Source organism: Diabrotica undecimpunctata, chromosome 9 (assembly GCF_040954645.1).
Source record: "Diabrotica undecimpunctata isolate CICGRU chromosome 9, icDiaUnde3, whole genome shotgun sequence".
NCBI classification, from domain to species: domain Eukaryota; kingdom Metazoa; phylum Arthropoda; class Insecta; order Coleoptera; family Chrysomelidae; genus Diabrotica; species Diabrotica undecimpunctata.
In genome coordinates this window covers 100,596,946-100,615,212 of record NC_092811.1, presented here as the reverse complement: position 1 = coordinate 100,615,212, position 18,267 = coordinate 100,596,946, and the positions used below count along the sequence as shown (strand labels likewise).

General features: G+C 34.4%; 1 protein-coding gene across 1 annotated transcript in view; it reads right to left on the bottom strand.

The window, feature by feature from the left end:
* The window catches only part of Cat (Catalase), a 61,639-nt gene that overhangs the window by 13,809 nt on the left and 29,563 nt on the right, over positions 1-18,267 (bottom strand). Inside the window, exons 2-4 of the mRNA XM_072543900.1 lie at positions 8,911-9,116; positions 6,574-6,905; positions 6,328-6,498 (exon numbers count right to left, since the gene is read on the bottom strand). Of these exons, the coding sequence (XP_072400001.1) occupies positions 6,328-6,498; positions 6,574-6,905; positions 8,911-9,116 (709 nt within the window). The remainder of the gene's footprint in view (positions 1-6,327; positions 6,499-6,573; positions 6,906-8,910; positions 9,117-18,267) is intronic.

The window sequence follows — 18,267 nt, the reverse complement described above, 5'->3', positions numbered from 1 at the left end:
ATTAATGAATATTAGAACTCCACCTCCACTTAATTTCTTACTCGTTCTACCGTTTCTATCACTCATATAAATGTTAAAAGCTTTACACTTTAATTCACTATCCATTACGCTGTTGTTTAAGTTACTTTCGACTAAATTTCGACTAAAGTACTTATATCACAAGAGAGCATGAAATACTTTTAAGGAGATCAAGAAGTTTAGTATGTAGACCACGTAGATTTTGGTAGTATACAGTTACTGGGGTAGAGATTCGTTGTTTTTTGATTAGCTACCACCACCGTCACTAAGGTAACGAATAATCAAGTTAATCTCCCAGCAGATGTTCTTTCCATTAATTTCTCTTTATCAGCCTTGTACGCATCTTGTTCCATTCTTGTCTGGTCCTTGGAGATCTTGAATGTGGTTCCACGAAGTTTACCTCCGGATATAAGCGCAAATTTAACTGTGACATCATTACATATTACTTTGGTTGGTCTATTCTGACTTGAGGGTTTGCCTACTCGTATAACTTGACTTATAGTAGCTTCATTCTGCTGCAAACCAAGTCTATTAAAAATCTCACTTACTTATTCCTGGCATAATCAATACGGTCCTTGATATTGGTTGAGTTGCATTCAGGAATATTGTAAATCATAACACTATGAGATCTTTCTATGCGTTCCTGGACTTCATAGTAAACAGCACTGGATGTATTCTTAGTGTTATTGTCTTTTAACACTTTTAAAATGCGTCCCTACATGTAGTACAAAGAAACACCATTAGTAACCGTTTCTGCGATAAAACAGCTCTGTTTCAGAAGTCGACAATCTACAACATTTTTCTACCAAGTGAAATGTAGTTTACAGCTATCACAAGCAATGGTTTGTTTCTCATCACGACCCAAATCCAGTGAACAGCCACAATTGTTATTACTGGGAGCAGACATCATAAACTCAAGAGACAATCTTAGGATCTCAGACCAATCCTCGGACTAAATGCACAGATTAATGGTACACTGTGAAAAGAACTATATAATTTAACTAGTGCATAGTGCGTGTTTTGAGGGACTAGAAACCTCAAATTATTTTAGTGATGACAACTTTAGCCTGGATCTAACTAATATTCGTTCTATAAGATATGTAGATATGAAATATTTTTGTTTTTAGAGGAATTAGGATTTCCCCTTATAGTTGCGGTTACAATGCACTGGCTTGAAGTCTGAGCCTTTTTTGTAGAAAAATATACCACAATTGCTAGGTATGATCATCTAACATCTAAGATCAGCTATGGGGGCACCTTAATTCTTTCTACTTTTCTAATTCTTTCTTTTTTCTTTCAGAACCTGCTAAATTTGTTAGATGACCTGCCCAAAAAAAAAGCAGAAAAATTATACGCGGTAATTTAAATATTAATTACGCTGTTGCTTGTGCTACCCAACTATCCTTGGTCAATATATTCGAATCGTATGGTTTCATAATGCACGTTAATTCTTCTACAGGAATTACTAAAACAATATCTACCATAATTGATTATGGTCTCAGATTTCTCACCCCTTGATGTATGCTCTATGAATATTAATGTAGGACTATCTAATCATGAAGCAGTATATACCAAGTGTAACACTCTCAACAAACCTTCCTCGAAAACCCGACGTTCAGGTAGAATTTTTTCTGCTCAGAACTTTCGTAAATATCAAAATGCATGCTCAACTTCTGGGTGGCATTTTCCTTCTGTAGACGTGGACTATAATTTCAGTGATTTTTAGATAGGCTTGTCTGTATTTTCAATAATTTAATTACAATTAAGTCAAAACCCTAGACTACCAAAGGTATCCGCATATCAGGCAAGAATATGCGTTCACTACTGTACATAAAGAAATTTACTACCAACGTCTTTGTCACTGAATGTATCACCAAGTCCAGAGAAACCTATCTAAAACAGCTAAAAAAATGTACTATCAAAATCGTCTGGGAAGCTCTAAAAATGTTGCAAAAGACAAGTATATTTCCAGAGTGCCTAAAGACAGCTATTATTATTCCTCTTCATAAGGGTGGTAAAAAATCGAATGTCTGCAACTATAGACCTATTGCCTTATTGAGAGACACAAAAGCCTGATTCATGTCCTTTCTCGTTGAAAACAATATTTTATCACAAAGTGAGTTCGGCTTTTTATCTAATAAATATACCCGTGATGCTAGGTTTTCGGTACTACATGAGGACTACCAAGCACCAAATAATAATCTTTACACTGCCACTATTTTTTGTGACTATGCCAAAGCTTTTGGTTGTGTAAATCACAACATTTTGATAAAAAAAACTAAATTTCTACGGAACTCGAAGTATTTCTTTGAATTGGCTCCAATCTTACTTGAGAAATAGGAAACAACTAGTTAGAGCAAATGATACCAACTCTAGTCACAAAAGCATTGTATGTGGAGTACCACAAGGTTCAGTATTACGTCCTCTACTTTTCGTTATATTTATAAATGACATCCCCTCATCCATCCGCATCCATCCTCATCCATCCGCATCCAATGCCCCTCATCCATCCGCATAACGTGGCCCACCCACCTTAGGCGGTTTATTTTGATGGTCTTCACAATATCTGCATCACCAAAAAGTCTATAGAGTTCAAAGTTATATCGCCTTCTCCACAGACCCTGTTCGTTTACTCCGCCATATATGGTCCTCAATACTTTTCTTTCAAAGACTCGCAGTAACTCTTCATCTCGGGTCGTCATTGCCCATGTCTCTTCATTCTAGATGAAGAGTCGATGGTTACAAACCGCATGCAACAAATTAGAAATTACGTTACAACTTTTAATCCTTCAACTCAAATCAAAAGAGAACAATTTTAAAAGAGGTTTAAACTGTTTTTCTTTTATACGCCGTATTAATAGTCGTAATTTTGTTCTTATTATCCTTCGCCTGTTCAATTCTAGGGTCACATCATTGCATCAAAATTATTTTATCTATGTCAAATACTATTAAATGTTTGTGTTTGTGAAGTATTACTACTTTACATTAATTAGCACAATGAGATAAGGTAAAAAATTGAAAGTATTTAGCTAAGTAACTTAGCAACGATAATATAATGGTTTTAAAAAAGATTAGCATGTTTTACAGTACATTAACTTTAGAAAATATAAATTATTTTATCTCAGTATAAAAATAAATAAAAAAAACAAGATATTGACGGTATTATGATATGGTTTAAATGCAGATTGCCGCAATTAATTTTAAGTAAAATATATGTACCATAAAAAATAAAGATAATTTAATATTACAACACATTTTTCCTTTGACTACAGCAAAACTTTTTAATTTGGTAACAAAATAAATACCATTATATGGAAAAGACGATGATCATCATTTGGTTGTACTGATTGGAAAATTATATAACAACAACCATTCTTGTGAACTATTGCACATAAATAATATTGAACTTTTTCTTCTTCTTCTTGTATGTAGGCTTTAAAGCCTGTTTCTTCTTCAATATTAGCCTCCTAAAGTGTTTAAATTATCGCACCATCTTTTTCTTGGTATGTCAATACTTATTCGTCCATTTGGTGACTTTCTAAAATCGTATTATCCTATCCTCTGCCATTCTACTAATGTGTTTGTTCCACTTCTGTTCCCGTTTTGTCACCCATCCATTTATGTCTTCTATATTGCATGCTCTTATTATGTTTTCGCTTCTCTCCCTATCCAACAGACTTTTCCCTGACATTCGTCGAAGTATTTTCATCTCTGTTGTTTCTAGTAGTAATCTCGTTTTAGATGTGTCAGGTCTTGTCTCCGCCGTGTATGTTAATATAGGTCTAATTGCTGCTTTATAGATTCTTGTTTTTGTGTCTTGTCTTAGGTGTTTGTTCTCCCAGATTGTGTCATTAAGAGATCCCGCCGCTTTACTTGCTTTTAACCTTTGTTGTACTTCTTCTTCAATATATCCGTAACTAGTTATATGTATTCCCAGATATGTAAACCTTGCTTCCTGCTTTATTATTTTCCCATCAATTTCGATTTTACATCGTAGTGGGTATTGAGATGTTGTCATACATTTCGTTTTTTCTGCTGATATTATCATATTGTATTTCTTGGCTGTTGTATTGAAAATGCGTGTTAATCTTTGGAGTTCGTCTTCTGTCTCGGCGATTAATGCTGCGTCGTCTGCATAACATAATATTTGGATTTCTTTGTTCCCCATTCTGTAACCATGACCTTTACGTACTGCTTGTATTATTTCGTCCATTATTATATTAAAGAGAAGCGGGCTTAACAAGTCACCCTGTCTGACTCCGCTTTTTACTGGTATACACTGTGTTAGTTTTCCGTTTATCTTTTCCTGTATTCGATTATGGAAGTAAATGTTTTCGATGGTTTATATAATATTAATTGGTATGTTTCTTTTATACAGTAGGTGTAAGGCGTCTTGGACTTAAATACCATCGAAAGCCTTTGTCAGGTCTATAAAACAGCGCACAAGAACTACAAAATTTAATAAATGCGGTAGTTAAACTGTAAAAGTGGGACAATGAACATTAAAACAGAAAATAATAGATGCCTTTGAGATGTATATATACAGATGGGTGCTGAGGATTGTCAGATAAAATACAGATGCCATGGGCACAAAAAGTTAACAACTATGAGGTACTTCGGCGCATGAGTAAACAAAAAGAATTACTCAAATTAGCAGGAAGACGCCAGAACTCATGGCTGAAAAACCTATCCGGTTTTGGGATTTGATCCGCAGAAATCTTTAGTGTATCAATTTGGATTGCCAACCTTCTAAAGGAGACGACTCAATAAGAAGAAGAAGAATGTGGAGAGCTAAGCAATCCTGGAGTTCAAGCATCGAGCCGATTGAGAACTACATATGAGTCTCAAGATTGATACAGAGTCCAAAGAGGAATTTAGTAGAATACACTGGAAGAGCTAGTACCAACTCCTAGAGCTAGAAGAGAGAAATCCATTCAATAGGCTAGGAAGACTAATAAATTAAAGCTTGAGACATTACTTCCACGCAGGAGACCAAAATGGAATCCTGCAAAAAAAGAAACATCATAGGGACAATACGTTGAACCTCCAAAAGATCAGTGGGGGGTGGGATGCAATTTAAGGCGAAACGTTGATGGATATTTCTAGACCACCTGACTTCTTGGTGGCGTTTAACGCATAGATATATAATACAAATAGATTGTCTGCTGCCATAAAGTCGCGTTCCCACAGCGCGAGAGAGAAAAATGACGCAAAACAGTCCCTGCATGTCTTCCTAATGGGCCGGGTTTATCGACCATGGGACCTTATTATTGGTCATTTAGGTCATCATCATCATCATCCGGCCTTCATTTATCACGTCCACTGCTGGACATAGGCCTCCCTTAAACTCCTCCATTCTTTACGATTTTGTGCTCTTTGTTGCCAATTTTTCGTGATACGCCTGATGTCGTCAGCCCAACGTGTAGGTGGTCTTCCTCTACTAAGTTTGTCTGCTCTTGGCCTCCAATGTGTAATTTTACTCGTCCATCGTGAGTCATGCAATCTCGCTACATGGCCTGCCCAATTCCATTTAAGTTCCGCTATGCGTTCCACATCAGCAATACTGGTCCTTCTTCGCAGATCTTCGTTTCTTATTGGGTCCCGCAACGTCACTCCCAGTATATATCGTTCCATTCGTCTCTGTGCCACTCTCAATTTCGAAGTCGTAGTCTTGGTTAGAGTCACAGTTTCCGCCCCATAGGTCATGATACTGGTCAAATACTTTTCTTTTGAGGTTAATTGGTATGTTGGCCCTAAGTGTGTCTCGCAGTTTTCCAAAGGCTGCCCACGCTAAAGTAATTCGTCTTTGGATTTCGCATGTTTGGCTGTCCCTGCAAATACGTATATTTCTCCACCAGTACTGCCACTTTGTTTTAAATAGTTATTGGGGACCATATTTTGGAACTAAAAATCATTTAGGTCAGGTAGGCGATAATCCTGGCAAATTAAAAAAAGATGCAGGGACTGCTGTGCGTCAGTTTTCTCTGTCGCACGGGTGGAATGCGACTGTATTGCACCACTCAGTCTATTTGTATGATATGTCTATGGTTTAACGCGAGGGCAAGGTTAGGTACAAAGGTCTCACGATCAAATGTCGGAGACAAGTAGAAGTAAAATAATGTTATTAAAATATTTGGATTTACGAGGTAAATTGAAGAGATAATTATGAACAAAATAAATTTTTAAATAGTAAATTAATTTTCTTTATTAACATAATAATGAAATTTTTAAAAATGCTAATTTTATCAAGAATCTCTATTTATGTGGAAAAAATAATATTCTTAAGCTTTTAACAGAAAAATTACTTACTGTAATCAGGGTCTGATGCAGATAAGTCTGAAGCTTTATTGACATCGAGATTTTGTATTCCTTGGTCGGTTTTGTGGTGGAATTTACAGAAATGTACCTGACCTTCTTTGTTGACAAACTTGAAGGTGTGAGATCCATATCCGTTCATATGTCTGTATCCATCAGGAATACCTGAAATAAAATAGTTCGACTATTACACTGCTCTCATTATAAAGTAAAGTAACACATAAAAAAAGAAATATTTACCTCTGTCTGAGAACAAGAATAACAATTGGTGCATAGTCTCAGGCCTCAAAGACATGAAGTCCCAGAACATGTCGGGGTCTTTAAGATGGGTCTGTGGATTTCTCTTTTGAGTGCGGATAAAACTAGGGAAGAAGATGGGGTCTCTAATAAAGAAGATGGGAGTGTTGTTTCCTGCCAAATCCCATATGCCTTCCTCGGTGTAGAATTTAATTGCGAAACCTCTGGGATCTCTTACTGTGTCTGCTGATCCAGACTCACCACCGACAGTCGAGAAACGAATAGCGAGGGGGGTCTTCTTGCCGATGGAAGAAAATATTTTTGCTGCTGTGTATCTAAAAAAAATCATACAGTATTTTAATATAAAGTGTTGAAAGTATTTTCACCGCACTGTAAAAGCTATTTTCAGAAGAATTATCCAAATACTACTACTACTACTACTACTATTACTACTACTGAAAGAATTACCGAATTGGAACTATTTTTTTCAAGTTTGGAATCAAATGAGAGTCGCTGCGAACCAAATCTGGGTAACTTTACGAATGGGGCACTAGTTCAAAATCCAAGATGTGATCAAAATATATGCTGATGATATAGTATTCATAGGAAATACGGAAAGGGTTTTAGAACAAAAACCAGAACAGTAGATACAGGCCCATGTATAAATGCCTTCTCCATTAATTGTTTCATACAAAAAATAAGATCAACACATGATCTTTCAGGCCTAAAGCAACTCTGTTCCTCCCAGTCCTCAAGCGGACTTTCTATCTTATCTCGTAATACTCTGCCGTACAGTCTATTATACCTGCAGAAGCTATAACACGAAGTCCTCTGCACTTTGCATAGTCAAGTTGTACAATTTTAAATTTAAATTTTTTTTTATAAATTGAATTCCCAACATACGGCGCTACTGAGTGTCCCATGCCACTTTGAAATCTTTTTTAGTGCTTTTTTCTAACCCTTAAAAGCAGAACATGCTTTTTATCACAGGTTAAGAAATTCCATCACTTAAAATCGCGGGAGGTAAATTACCATTTTTTTTTTAATAATGAGTAAGGATGAGATTAGAAAGTATTGACCATGTGTTGTTTCTAACTGGTAATTTTCTGAACAGGAAAAAGAAAGACAGAAACTGTTTGTACGCGCATAACTTCAGAACTTTTTACGCATTTACGTTTCTACACATAACTTCTTTTTTTGTTGTGTTTGTTATTATCAGGAGAAGGTTTGTGTAACATAATTTTCAAAAAATTGCAGGGAAAGATGTAAAAACCAGTTTTTATGTTTTCTGTAATTTTAAATCTCAATATAACTAATAGATGGCGCAGTACCATGATTAACAAAGGAAGCTATGATTAACAAAATAAATGTCAGTTTTGATAGACTGGTATAACGACATACCTGAGATTGGTATTGCGGCTCCAAATAATAACGATGAAGGTTTAACATATCAGATGGGAAGATAGGAGATGGGTAGATTTTAAATTTAATGATAATTCAGAAAGTGTTTATAAAATTAAATGAAGTAAAATAACATAAAAAACTAAACAAAAATAAAATAGAGTAAAATAGAATAAAATTAAATTTCATTCTCAAGAGGTAATGGAGTCCTTATTGCAGTTAATTAGCAGTTGTTAGATATTGGAAATGCTAAAGTCGCTATTAACACCTTGACCGGATTCAGCTAGTATTAAATAAAAAAAAAGGTTTTAGAATCCTCATTTCATGTTCCAAAGTGTTTTTTAAGCGTATATAAATGAATTATATTTTGAAAGAAAAGTATTGAGGACCATATATGGTGGAGTAAACGAACAGGGTCTATGGAGAAGGTGATATAACTTTCAACTATCTACTGATAGTTCATCTGAAAAGAGATGAACTCTTTTTGGTGATGCAGATATTGTGAAGACCATCAAAATAAACCGCCTAAGGTGGGTGGGCCACGTTATGCGGATGGATGAGAGTAATCCCACTAAAATAACTATGCTAAACAGGCCGGTCGGAAGAAGAAGAAGGGGGCAACCTAAACTCAGATATCTGGACGATGTACAGGAAGATCTGAGGGAGATTGGAGTGAGGGGCTGGAGAAGACAGACACTCGATAGGGAAGGATGGAAGAATATTTTGAAGCAGGCCAAGGCTCACGAAGGGCTGTAGCGCCAACTGATGATGATGATGATAAATGAATTAAACTTTATTCTAACAAATACCAAAGATAAACCCTTCGAAATGATTTATTTTTTGTATAATAATCTTAATTTGTAATAATCTTAAGTATGCAAATTTCCTCGAAAAGATGAGTTTAATTTTCGCTCTTATTTTCCGTAAAAAGTCACCTACTTTGTGATATCATTAGTAACTTCAAAATATCCGAAAGCACCAGCTCCTTTAGCGTGGACTACTCGTTCGGGAATTCTTTCCCTGTTAAAGTGGGAAAGCTCATCGACTAGAATTTGATCTTGGAATAAAATGGGACCTCTGGGTCCGACGCTTAAAGAAGAGAATTGTCCAATGGGGTTACCATATCCAGTTGTTAGAGACTCTCCCTAGAAAAAAAAGCATAATTAATATTATTTCTTCTTGGCTTACAAATCAATAATGTATCTAAACATAGAATGATATAGGGACACCGTCAAGGTCAAGGTATGGCTTAAATAAAAGCCCTCACTTAGAGAATTAATTCAGACGTATCCTCCAGTTTTTTTAGTAAGCGGTTCCCGAGATAATTGAAAAAAAACGCCTTAAAAGATAATATAGTACGTATACATTTGCATTCATTTACATTGATTTGTCAATTCCATAATAAGGGAATTCTTTTATAAACAATGTTTGGAAAAGTATTTAGTGCTTCTTTAAAAATATTTTAATTCTATCATTCTTAATATTTTTAATGACCTTATTTAATCGCTAATTTTTTATCTTTAAATTTCTCAAAACAAATTGGTACCCCCTAAATAAATTATAAAAGTTTGCATAGACGTTCCACTCAAAATTAATAACTCCACAAGTTCATTTAATTTATTATTGCGCTAAGGCCTGTGACTAGAGATATTGGACCGTTCTAACGCGTCTAACTGCAAATCCCTACCCTTTTGTTTACACAAATACGGGCATATCTCTTAAGAATCCTGACACGAACCCAGGTGTAGTATTCAAGTAGTAAAAGACGTATCTTACAAATACTGAGATAAATATAGTAATTCAAAAAAAATAGAAGTATCAAAAATATTATTTTGCAATAAATATTTGTTTTCAATAGAAAACTAGAGCACACGTATTGGATACCACGCGTGCATTGTTTCATAGCATTTTCGCTACACTTTAGAGTAACCTTGTAGATTCAGCAGTTTGTATCAACATACCTGGCCTAGTAACGAGTTGATGTGTAATAGAACCTTTATGCTATACAACAGACAGGAATCTGGTCACTCAATACTCGTAATGTAGTTTAGTTGGTCGGTACTTTGTAATTAAACAGATGTAATCTTAGTTACGCGTAGTCAACGATATCACCCTGCGGATCTAAGTAAATGGCATTAGATCTTCAATTAAGTACTATACAAATAATTAATTATAAATTGTACAAAGTGTGTCACCAATAAAGATGTAAGGAACAAGTTATACGTATATTCTGACTCTGCGTACCCCAAAGATAAGATCCTGAGATAGCAGGATTAATAGGGCATAAAGCCTACCCCAGATTTAGTCGACCCACTGTTTCACCATACAGGCATATCTTACTACTTCACCATACAGACATCTTGTACTACAATAATTACACGAAAAGGTAAGTCTTTGCTGCTAATTAGCTGTATTCTGTGCTTCTCATTTTTCTTTGTCAAATTGTGATATTTTGTTATCTAATTATTATCTATCGTTTATCTATCTGTCTTTGATCTGCAATTTTCTATCATCTATATTCATATCCGCCCCCAATTAAGCTACTGATTTGAGCAACGTGGTCTTCGTTAAGTATTGATTAACTAGAAGCTTTTTAATTTAAATGGTAAATATGAAAATGGAGTCGGAAGTATAATACAAAATTTATATTGGAACCAATCAGCCAAGATAAGAACAAATCTTGGAGATGATCCGACGGAAGCGATCCAGATTCTGCAAAGCGTTAGACAATAGACAAGGATGTATACTTTCACCTATATTATTCAACCTATATTCAGAGGAAATATTTAGTGAAGCATTGGAAAAATGTGAACAAGTAATCCTTTTAAATGGAGAACGCCTAAACAACATCCGCTATGCAGACGACACCGTTATTTTTGCAGACAGTTTAAACAGTTTACAGCAACTAATAAACAAAGTAAATAAAGTAAGTGACAGATTTGGACTACAAGTAAACATATCAAAAACTAAATTTATGGTCATCAGCAAAAATAAAATTAGAGACGTCCAACTGCTTATCAAGAGTACATCAGTGAACCGTGTAAAACAGTTCACATATCTTGTAACAATAGTAAACGAACACTGGGATAAATCACAAGAAGTAAAATGTAGAATAGAGAAGGCTAGGAATGCATTCAACAACATGGCCAAACACTTTAAAAGCCACAACCTTAATCTGAAGATAAAAGTAAGGCTTTTACGATGTTATATCTTCTCGATATTATACTACGGAGTTGAATCCTGGACACTCACTGGATACAGAAGAATCCTAAGGATATCACGGACGGACAAGATAACCAACGGGACTGTACTACGAAGAAAGTGATGTATATGTTACGAGCAAAGCCCGAAATTGGACAATCCTAGCATTGTACGGAAATTATTGTCCACTTCTAGCATTGTACCACCAAACTGAACAATGTCAGAAATGATCAAAACTAAAAATGATTATCGAAACGCTCATCGATTCGAATCGATTATTATAACAAGCGACACACCAAATCAAAAATCGAACACTTCTTGTTAATTATTTGATATTTTTATATTCTCTATTTATATATAGAGTTGTTCTTTTTCGAACAATGTGATAAAATGCTGTGTCAAACTAAAATATAAATAATAAGAAGAAATTGTTCTACAATAGAGTGATAATTGTTAGTGAAACATTTCAGATTTTTAAGAGATGTGTATGATAATTTAAAATAATTTAATCCTACAATTCAGAAGTCAGAAGCCCTAATTAGTTATGGATTTATAACCTCATTGATGTTTGTTTGTCTTTACTAACAAATGGGGAATAATCGTAAAAATCGATATGAATCTATATCTGTCATACTCCCAAACTTTGACGCATGGCTATTTATTGAAATTCGAACATTGTACAGCAATTCTTTTATACAAAGTCCGACGATTAGGTCTATTTCGGAGATTGTACAATACAGGGGTACAATTCTAGAAGTGGACAAGATTTTCCGTACAATGCTAGGATTGTCCAATTTCGGGCATTGCTCGTAACATATACGCATCACTTCTCTTTCTTTCATATAATGACAGACATATAATAAGAAACGGCACTAAATACAGATTATTGAAAATAATCCTTAGATTATCATGAAGACCAACAAAAAGATCTTTTCGTCGCATTTATAGACTATGTGAAAGCGTTCGACAAAGCAAACATAACGTTCTCATGGAAGATCTAAAGCGAAAAGGACTCGACAAAAATGATATTGACATAGTGAGAAATCGTTGTTGGACCAACAAGCTGTGGTAACATTAGATGGAAATAGCACGGATGCGCAACAGATAAGTAAAGAAGGTGTGAGACAAGGCTGTGTACTTTCATTATTACTATTTAAGATATACTCCAAAGAGTTATTTACACAAGCCCTTGAAAACTGTACAGAAGGTATCAATAAAAGGTGATAATATTAATAACATTTGTTATGTCGACGAAAGAGTCATTATCGCTGAAAGACTGGATTACTGAAGATCTAAATCCGAAATCAGAAGTTCAATCAAGAATAGAGCAATCAAGAGCAGCCTTTTTGAAGATGAGGAAGTTTCTAAGTACCAAAATCTCAATTTGTAAGTCGATATCATATGGTAAAATTTTACATCTACTCTATTCTTCTTTATGGTGCCGAAGCTTAAACTGGTAATGTTGACTTAATGAGAAAGCTGGAAGCTTTTGAGATGTGGCTTTTTAGAATAATTTTGAAAATACCATGGACCGATCATATTACGAACGAAATGGTGTTTCACAGAATGGGAAGAGACAGACAACTTTTGACCACCATTAAAAGAAGAAAGACAGCATATTTGGGGCACATACTTAGAAATAAGAAGTACGAGTTATTGCAGTTGATTATGAAGGGTAAAATCGAAGGAAAAAGGGGTCCTGGTAGACGACAAATATCTTGGCTGAAGAACATTCGCGACTGGACACACAGACGCTTTTGAGAAAAGCACAAGATAGAAACGAATTTGCAATAGTTATAACCAACCTGCATTAGTGGAGTCGGTACTAGAAGAAGAAGAAGAAAGTTGGAGAGTAAAAAATTAATAGGCCGTAAAAAACTATCATGATTACGAAACATACGATATTGAACCAGACAAAGGAGTAAAGCAGTTGTTCCGAGCAGCATTCAATAGGGGTCAATTCAATGAAATTGTCATGGAGATAGCCTACGTCTGACAATAGGTATGGCACTGAAAGAAGAAGAAGAGATTATGACATCTTTAAATTGGTTACAGTTTTTTATTTGTCTGAGGTTAAACACAGCATTCGTAAAAGGCCTGCGTTATCTGATCCCTTCTTGTTGTTGACTTGGTAGTAAGACTATATTAATTTATTTGTTATAACATTTATTATCAGTTTTAATATGGTGCTCAGTAATTTTATAGTTTATACCTCCTCGGTAGAACCTGAGAGAAGAGTTTGCTTACATTTAAAAAAATAAAACGATATTATGAATGCCAAATGGTGATGAATATACAAGTAAGTAGTCAATAGATAGACCATTACCACTGCTTTTTTGTTCTTTTCTGCTCATTTTTGGTGCCTTAGCATGAGTTACTCAGACATAAAGCCAATTTTTTAAAAGATTCGCCAATGAATACCTCAACGTGAAAATTTTTGAATTAACTTTTTCCAACAAGTACAAGAAAGAACGGCGTATTGGTTTTTTATGACTCAAGTTAATAAAAAACATTTTAATTATAATAACATTTTAATTATAATTGTTATATCATGTTCCCCAGGCAAATTGATGAATTTTGTGCGATTGTAGAAAAACAATGTAGATACGAGTACTGTTAAATATATGTGAATATTTTAATTAATTAAACTTGGAACTCGCTTATATTAGAAAGAATACAACCGGTAATACGAATATGTAAAAATCTATACAAATTTATACACAGAAATAATGCAATTGAAAGTTGCAACGTAAATCACGGACGTCCACAAAAGTCGGGGGAAAGCAAACAATACAGTTCGATAAAAAGTATTTGGGTAATATGTCAAACAAGGAAGCAATTAGTTACAAAATGAATCATTTTAAAAGTTGGTTACGGTTAAATAAAACAAAAATACTCTTCAATGAATGAATGAATGAATGAATTCAATACTGAATTCAAAATGAATTCAGTATATGAACCAGATTGGTTTGATACAGTAAGGAAATGTAAAAGAACCAATCCTTTTGAATAAAAAAGATAAGACTTCCTTTCATTAAAGTTTTGGAAGAAACTATAACCACAAAAAAGTTAACAGATGAAAAAGAAAATGTTTTCTTCTCCAAAATTTGTGTTTTTAGATTTGACAATGAACGCCCAAATATAATGAAAGTAAAACACTTCCTAAATGAAATTTTTAAGAATGTAAATGTTGGAAAAAGGGGCATCAGAAATCAATGTTTGGCAGACTGTCTTCAGCAAAGTATGCAGAACCAATAAAACCCTCAAAAACTTCAAAACTTATCGCTTTTGCTACCATACATACCTACCCGAAGTTCACCACCAATTTTACTTGGAAATTGGTGCAAAAAATTTAGTTATTCAAGAGGCTGAGCAACAAACAATGGCAGTAGAAGATATAGATGAAGAATATCTTTCAAGTGAAAACTAAATTCAGATTTTTTTTATGTAAAAGAATACAAGCCACAATTTTCTCAACAATTAAATCTTAAAAAACAAAATTGATGCTTTTTTCAATTTCTTTTTATTGGTAAGATACTCAATGTCCAGTGTAATCTTTTGTACCTCAAATCAAATAAATTGCACTTAAATTGGATTTTGTGGATTTAAAATGATTTTCAAAGATTAATTTTCTCTAAAGTAATTGTATGTGGCATATATATCTTCTATTCCCGACGCTCTTGTAAACATTGATAATTTCACTATATTTCGTAGAGATAGAGGTACTCGTCATGGGGGAGGAGTATGCATCTATTTAGCAAATGAAATTACCAATACTTTTTCCATTAGTAATAAAACAATAGACGTACCCGGTATAGAAATTATCCACTTACTTATTACTAATAACTCTTTCATATTTAATATAGTTTGCATATACCGACCTCCGGATACAGTACTTACTCAGGACAATATGCTTATTAACAAACTTGAGGAATTATCATCTCTTGAAAATCTTATTGTTGTTGGAGATTTCAATTTTCCAGACATAAGCTGGCCCATTATTTCCAAAACTGATACTATCAATTCCCAAAATTTGTTTAGAAACTTTGTCATGAACTCAAATTTATTACTGATAACTGAACCTACAAGGTTTAGATCGAACAATAATCCTTCAATTTTAGACTTATTTTTCACAAATGATGATCAACTAATTTCTACACTTGAAGTGTCCTCTCCTATGGGTCTTTCTGACCACTCACTTATTACTGCTCAAATTCAATTTAGTTTAACACCGCCTTGCAAAAATAATTTCGTAACGTATGCCACTACTGATTTCTTTAATGTAAATTCAGTTTTACCCAGTTAAACTGGCAATCTATTTTTCTTAATCACTCTGATCCATCGTCAATGTGGGACTCTTTTCTTCATACTGCTATTACTACAATTTCTGATTATACAACCGAACGGCAGCTATACAGAAACCGACTAAAACCTTGGATTAACCTCTCAGCTACCCATTTAATTCGACATAAGCGAAAGCTTTGGCGAAGATATAAACTTACTGGATCCCTTGATGATTTTCTCGCCCACCGTAATTTTTCTAACCGAGTCAAACAATATTTGCTAAAGTTAAGAACAGAATTTGAAGAATCTATCATTGCTAGTGGTAATAGTAAAAAAGTTTATCGGTACATTCGTACATCTTTATCTTCTAAAGTCTCCATACCGTTACTTCAAAAAGCTGACGGGTCTTTATGTTCTTCGAATAACGAATCTTCGGATTGTTTATCGTTATTCTTTTCTCAGGTTTTTACAGATGAACCTAACGATACCATTCCTCAAATAATGTGCCCACGTTTGTCTAAAACTCTTGACAATATATCTTTCACACCTGATGAAATTAAACATCATTTAAGGAAACTACGAAATAATTCATCACCTGGATTAGACGGACTCTTTTTTCCTCAAACAATGTGCAGAATCTGTAGCCATCCCTATATCTCTTATAATGAATGCTTCTTTTAATCAAGGTTCTCTCCCCTCGTCCTGGAAATTGGCTTCGGTTACTCCTATATTCAAGAAAGGAAATAAACTTGATTGCAATAACTATCGTCCAATCAGCCTGGTTCCTATTGTCGGCAAGGTCATGGAATCGATTATTTCAGAAGCTATGTCTGAGTTTCTTCTTCAAGAAAATATCATCCCTCACCAACAGCATGGCTTTATCAAAGGTCGTTCAACGATCACAAACTTACGTCATTGTGTGAATGATTGGTCATTATCTTTAAACAATCGGAATCCTGTCGATGTAGTCTACTTAGACTTCTCCAAAGCTTTTGACCGTGTTCCAAAACGTCGATTACTAGCTAAATTGGATCACTATGGTATCCGTGGAAAGTTGAACATTTGGATTGAAGATTTTCTATCCGATAGATACTTCAGGGTTCGTGTTGGGGAAGACCACTCACTAGATAAGCCAGTCAAGAGTGGAGTCCCACAAGGATCAGTACTTGGACCGCTACTATTTTGTGTCTACACTAGTGATCTTCCGCTCATCGTATCCAGTAAGGTTTCCATTTACGCTGATGACACAAAATTATATGTGAATCCAACTATTTACCAACATGTTCTTCAACAAGATCTTGACGCAATATTCAAATGGTCCTCAGAATGGTTACTTCCGCTTAACATTGAAAAATGCGTTGTTTTACATATCGGCAAAAATAACCCATCACTACCGTACTTTATTAATGGACATCCCTTAAACTCGGTAACCTCCCACAATGATCTCGGAGTGATAATTAATAGTGACTTAAATTGGTCTGATCACATAGTGTCGGTGTGTAAACGTGCAAACTCGAAACTGTTTTTGATCCGTAAATGTTTTACACGTATATCTCTAACTTCTGTTAGTAAACTTTACTCGATATACGTTAGACCTATTCTTGAGTTTGCCGGACCAGTGTGGAATCCAGATCTCATTCGCGATAAGATCCTACTTGAAAATGTTCAGCGTAAAGCTACAAGACTGGCATACGGTCGTGTAAGACCTAACTATAAAGATAGATTATCCATGGCTCATCTTACGACATTCGAGCAGCGACGTCTTCGAGGTGATCTAATTATGTCCTTCCGTATTTTAAAACATAACTTTGGGAACCTAAGCACCATATTCACTTTGAATCAAGACGAAAGATTAAGAGGCCATCGATACAAATTGAAAAGGGAACAAACTACTGCAAGGTCCAGGGTGAACTTCTTGCCAAATAGAATCTTTAATATCTGGAACAATTTGGATCAAGACACCATATCGGTAACTAGTGTTAACATCTTTAAAAATAAACTTGATAGTGGTTTATTTTATTTATAGGATTTTTTTTTTCTTTGACAGCATTATTTATTTATTTATTTACTGTCTCACCATTCAACTTTTGTATGATATACTTAATTGTTTATGTTTACTTGACTTTATAATTGGTATTAGTTTTATAAGGATGTTTTTTTATTTTTGATTTTTGGGCATAATAGGAGCTCGCTCCTCTGCCCTTATTTGTAATATAATAATAATAATAATAATACATCCTTTTCACGCCAAGGTCTTCAAATATTCTAATTTTGGACTTGCTACGCTATTGAAGTGATGTATCGATGTGACTTATCAGTAACAAATACGCCAAAAACAAGATGGTGTATATTATATGTAATAATAAATGCATGTTATCATATTCTTCTGGTATCTACAAAGTATTACGAAATCCAGTTAAAAATATTTGTAATTATCAAAAGAATTAGTGCATTTAACCATCATAATCAATAAGACCTTGGAATTGATAATTATTACCGTTTTAATATAATATTTGTATTTACTTTAACTTTATTATAATAGCAACAATAGCACTATTTGCCATTATTTTAGTAAAGCATAGTCGGATTATGGTCTTTATATATTTACGTGGAACGTTAAAACCAAGTGGTTTGAGGAATAACGGGTTGTAAAGTGGTATGTATATGTATGTAACTTGTATGGTTTGTGAAGCAGTAATGATTCCATTGCTCTTTCCAAATGGATAGTTATTTTTTTTTAATACTAATGACGGCTGATGTATTTGGGGAGTATGACAATGAAGAACCTCTTGCAACACCAATCCTATCATA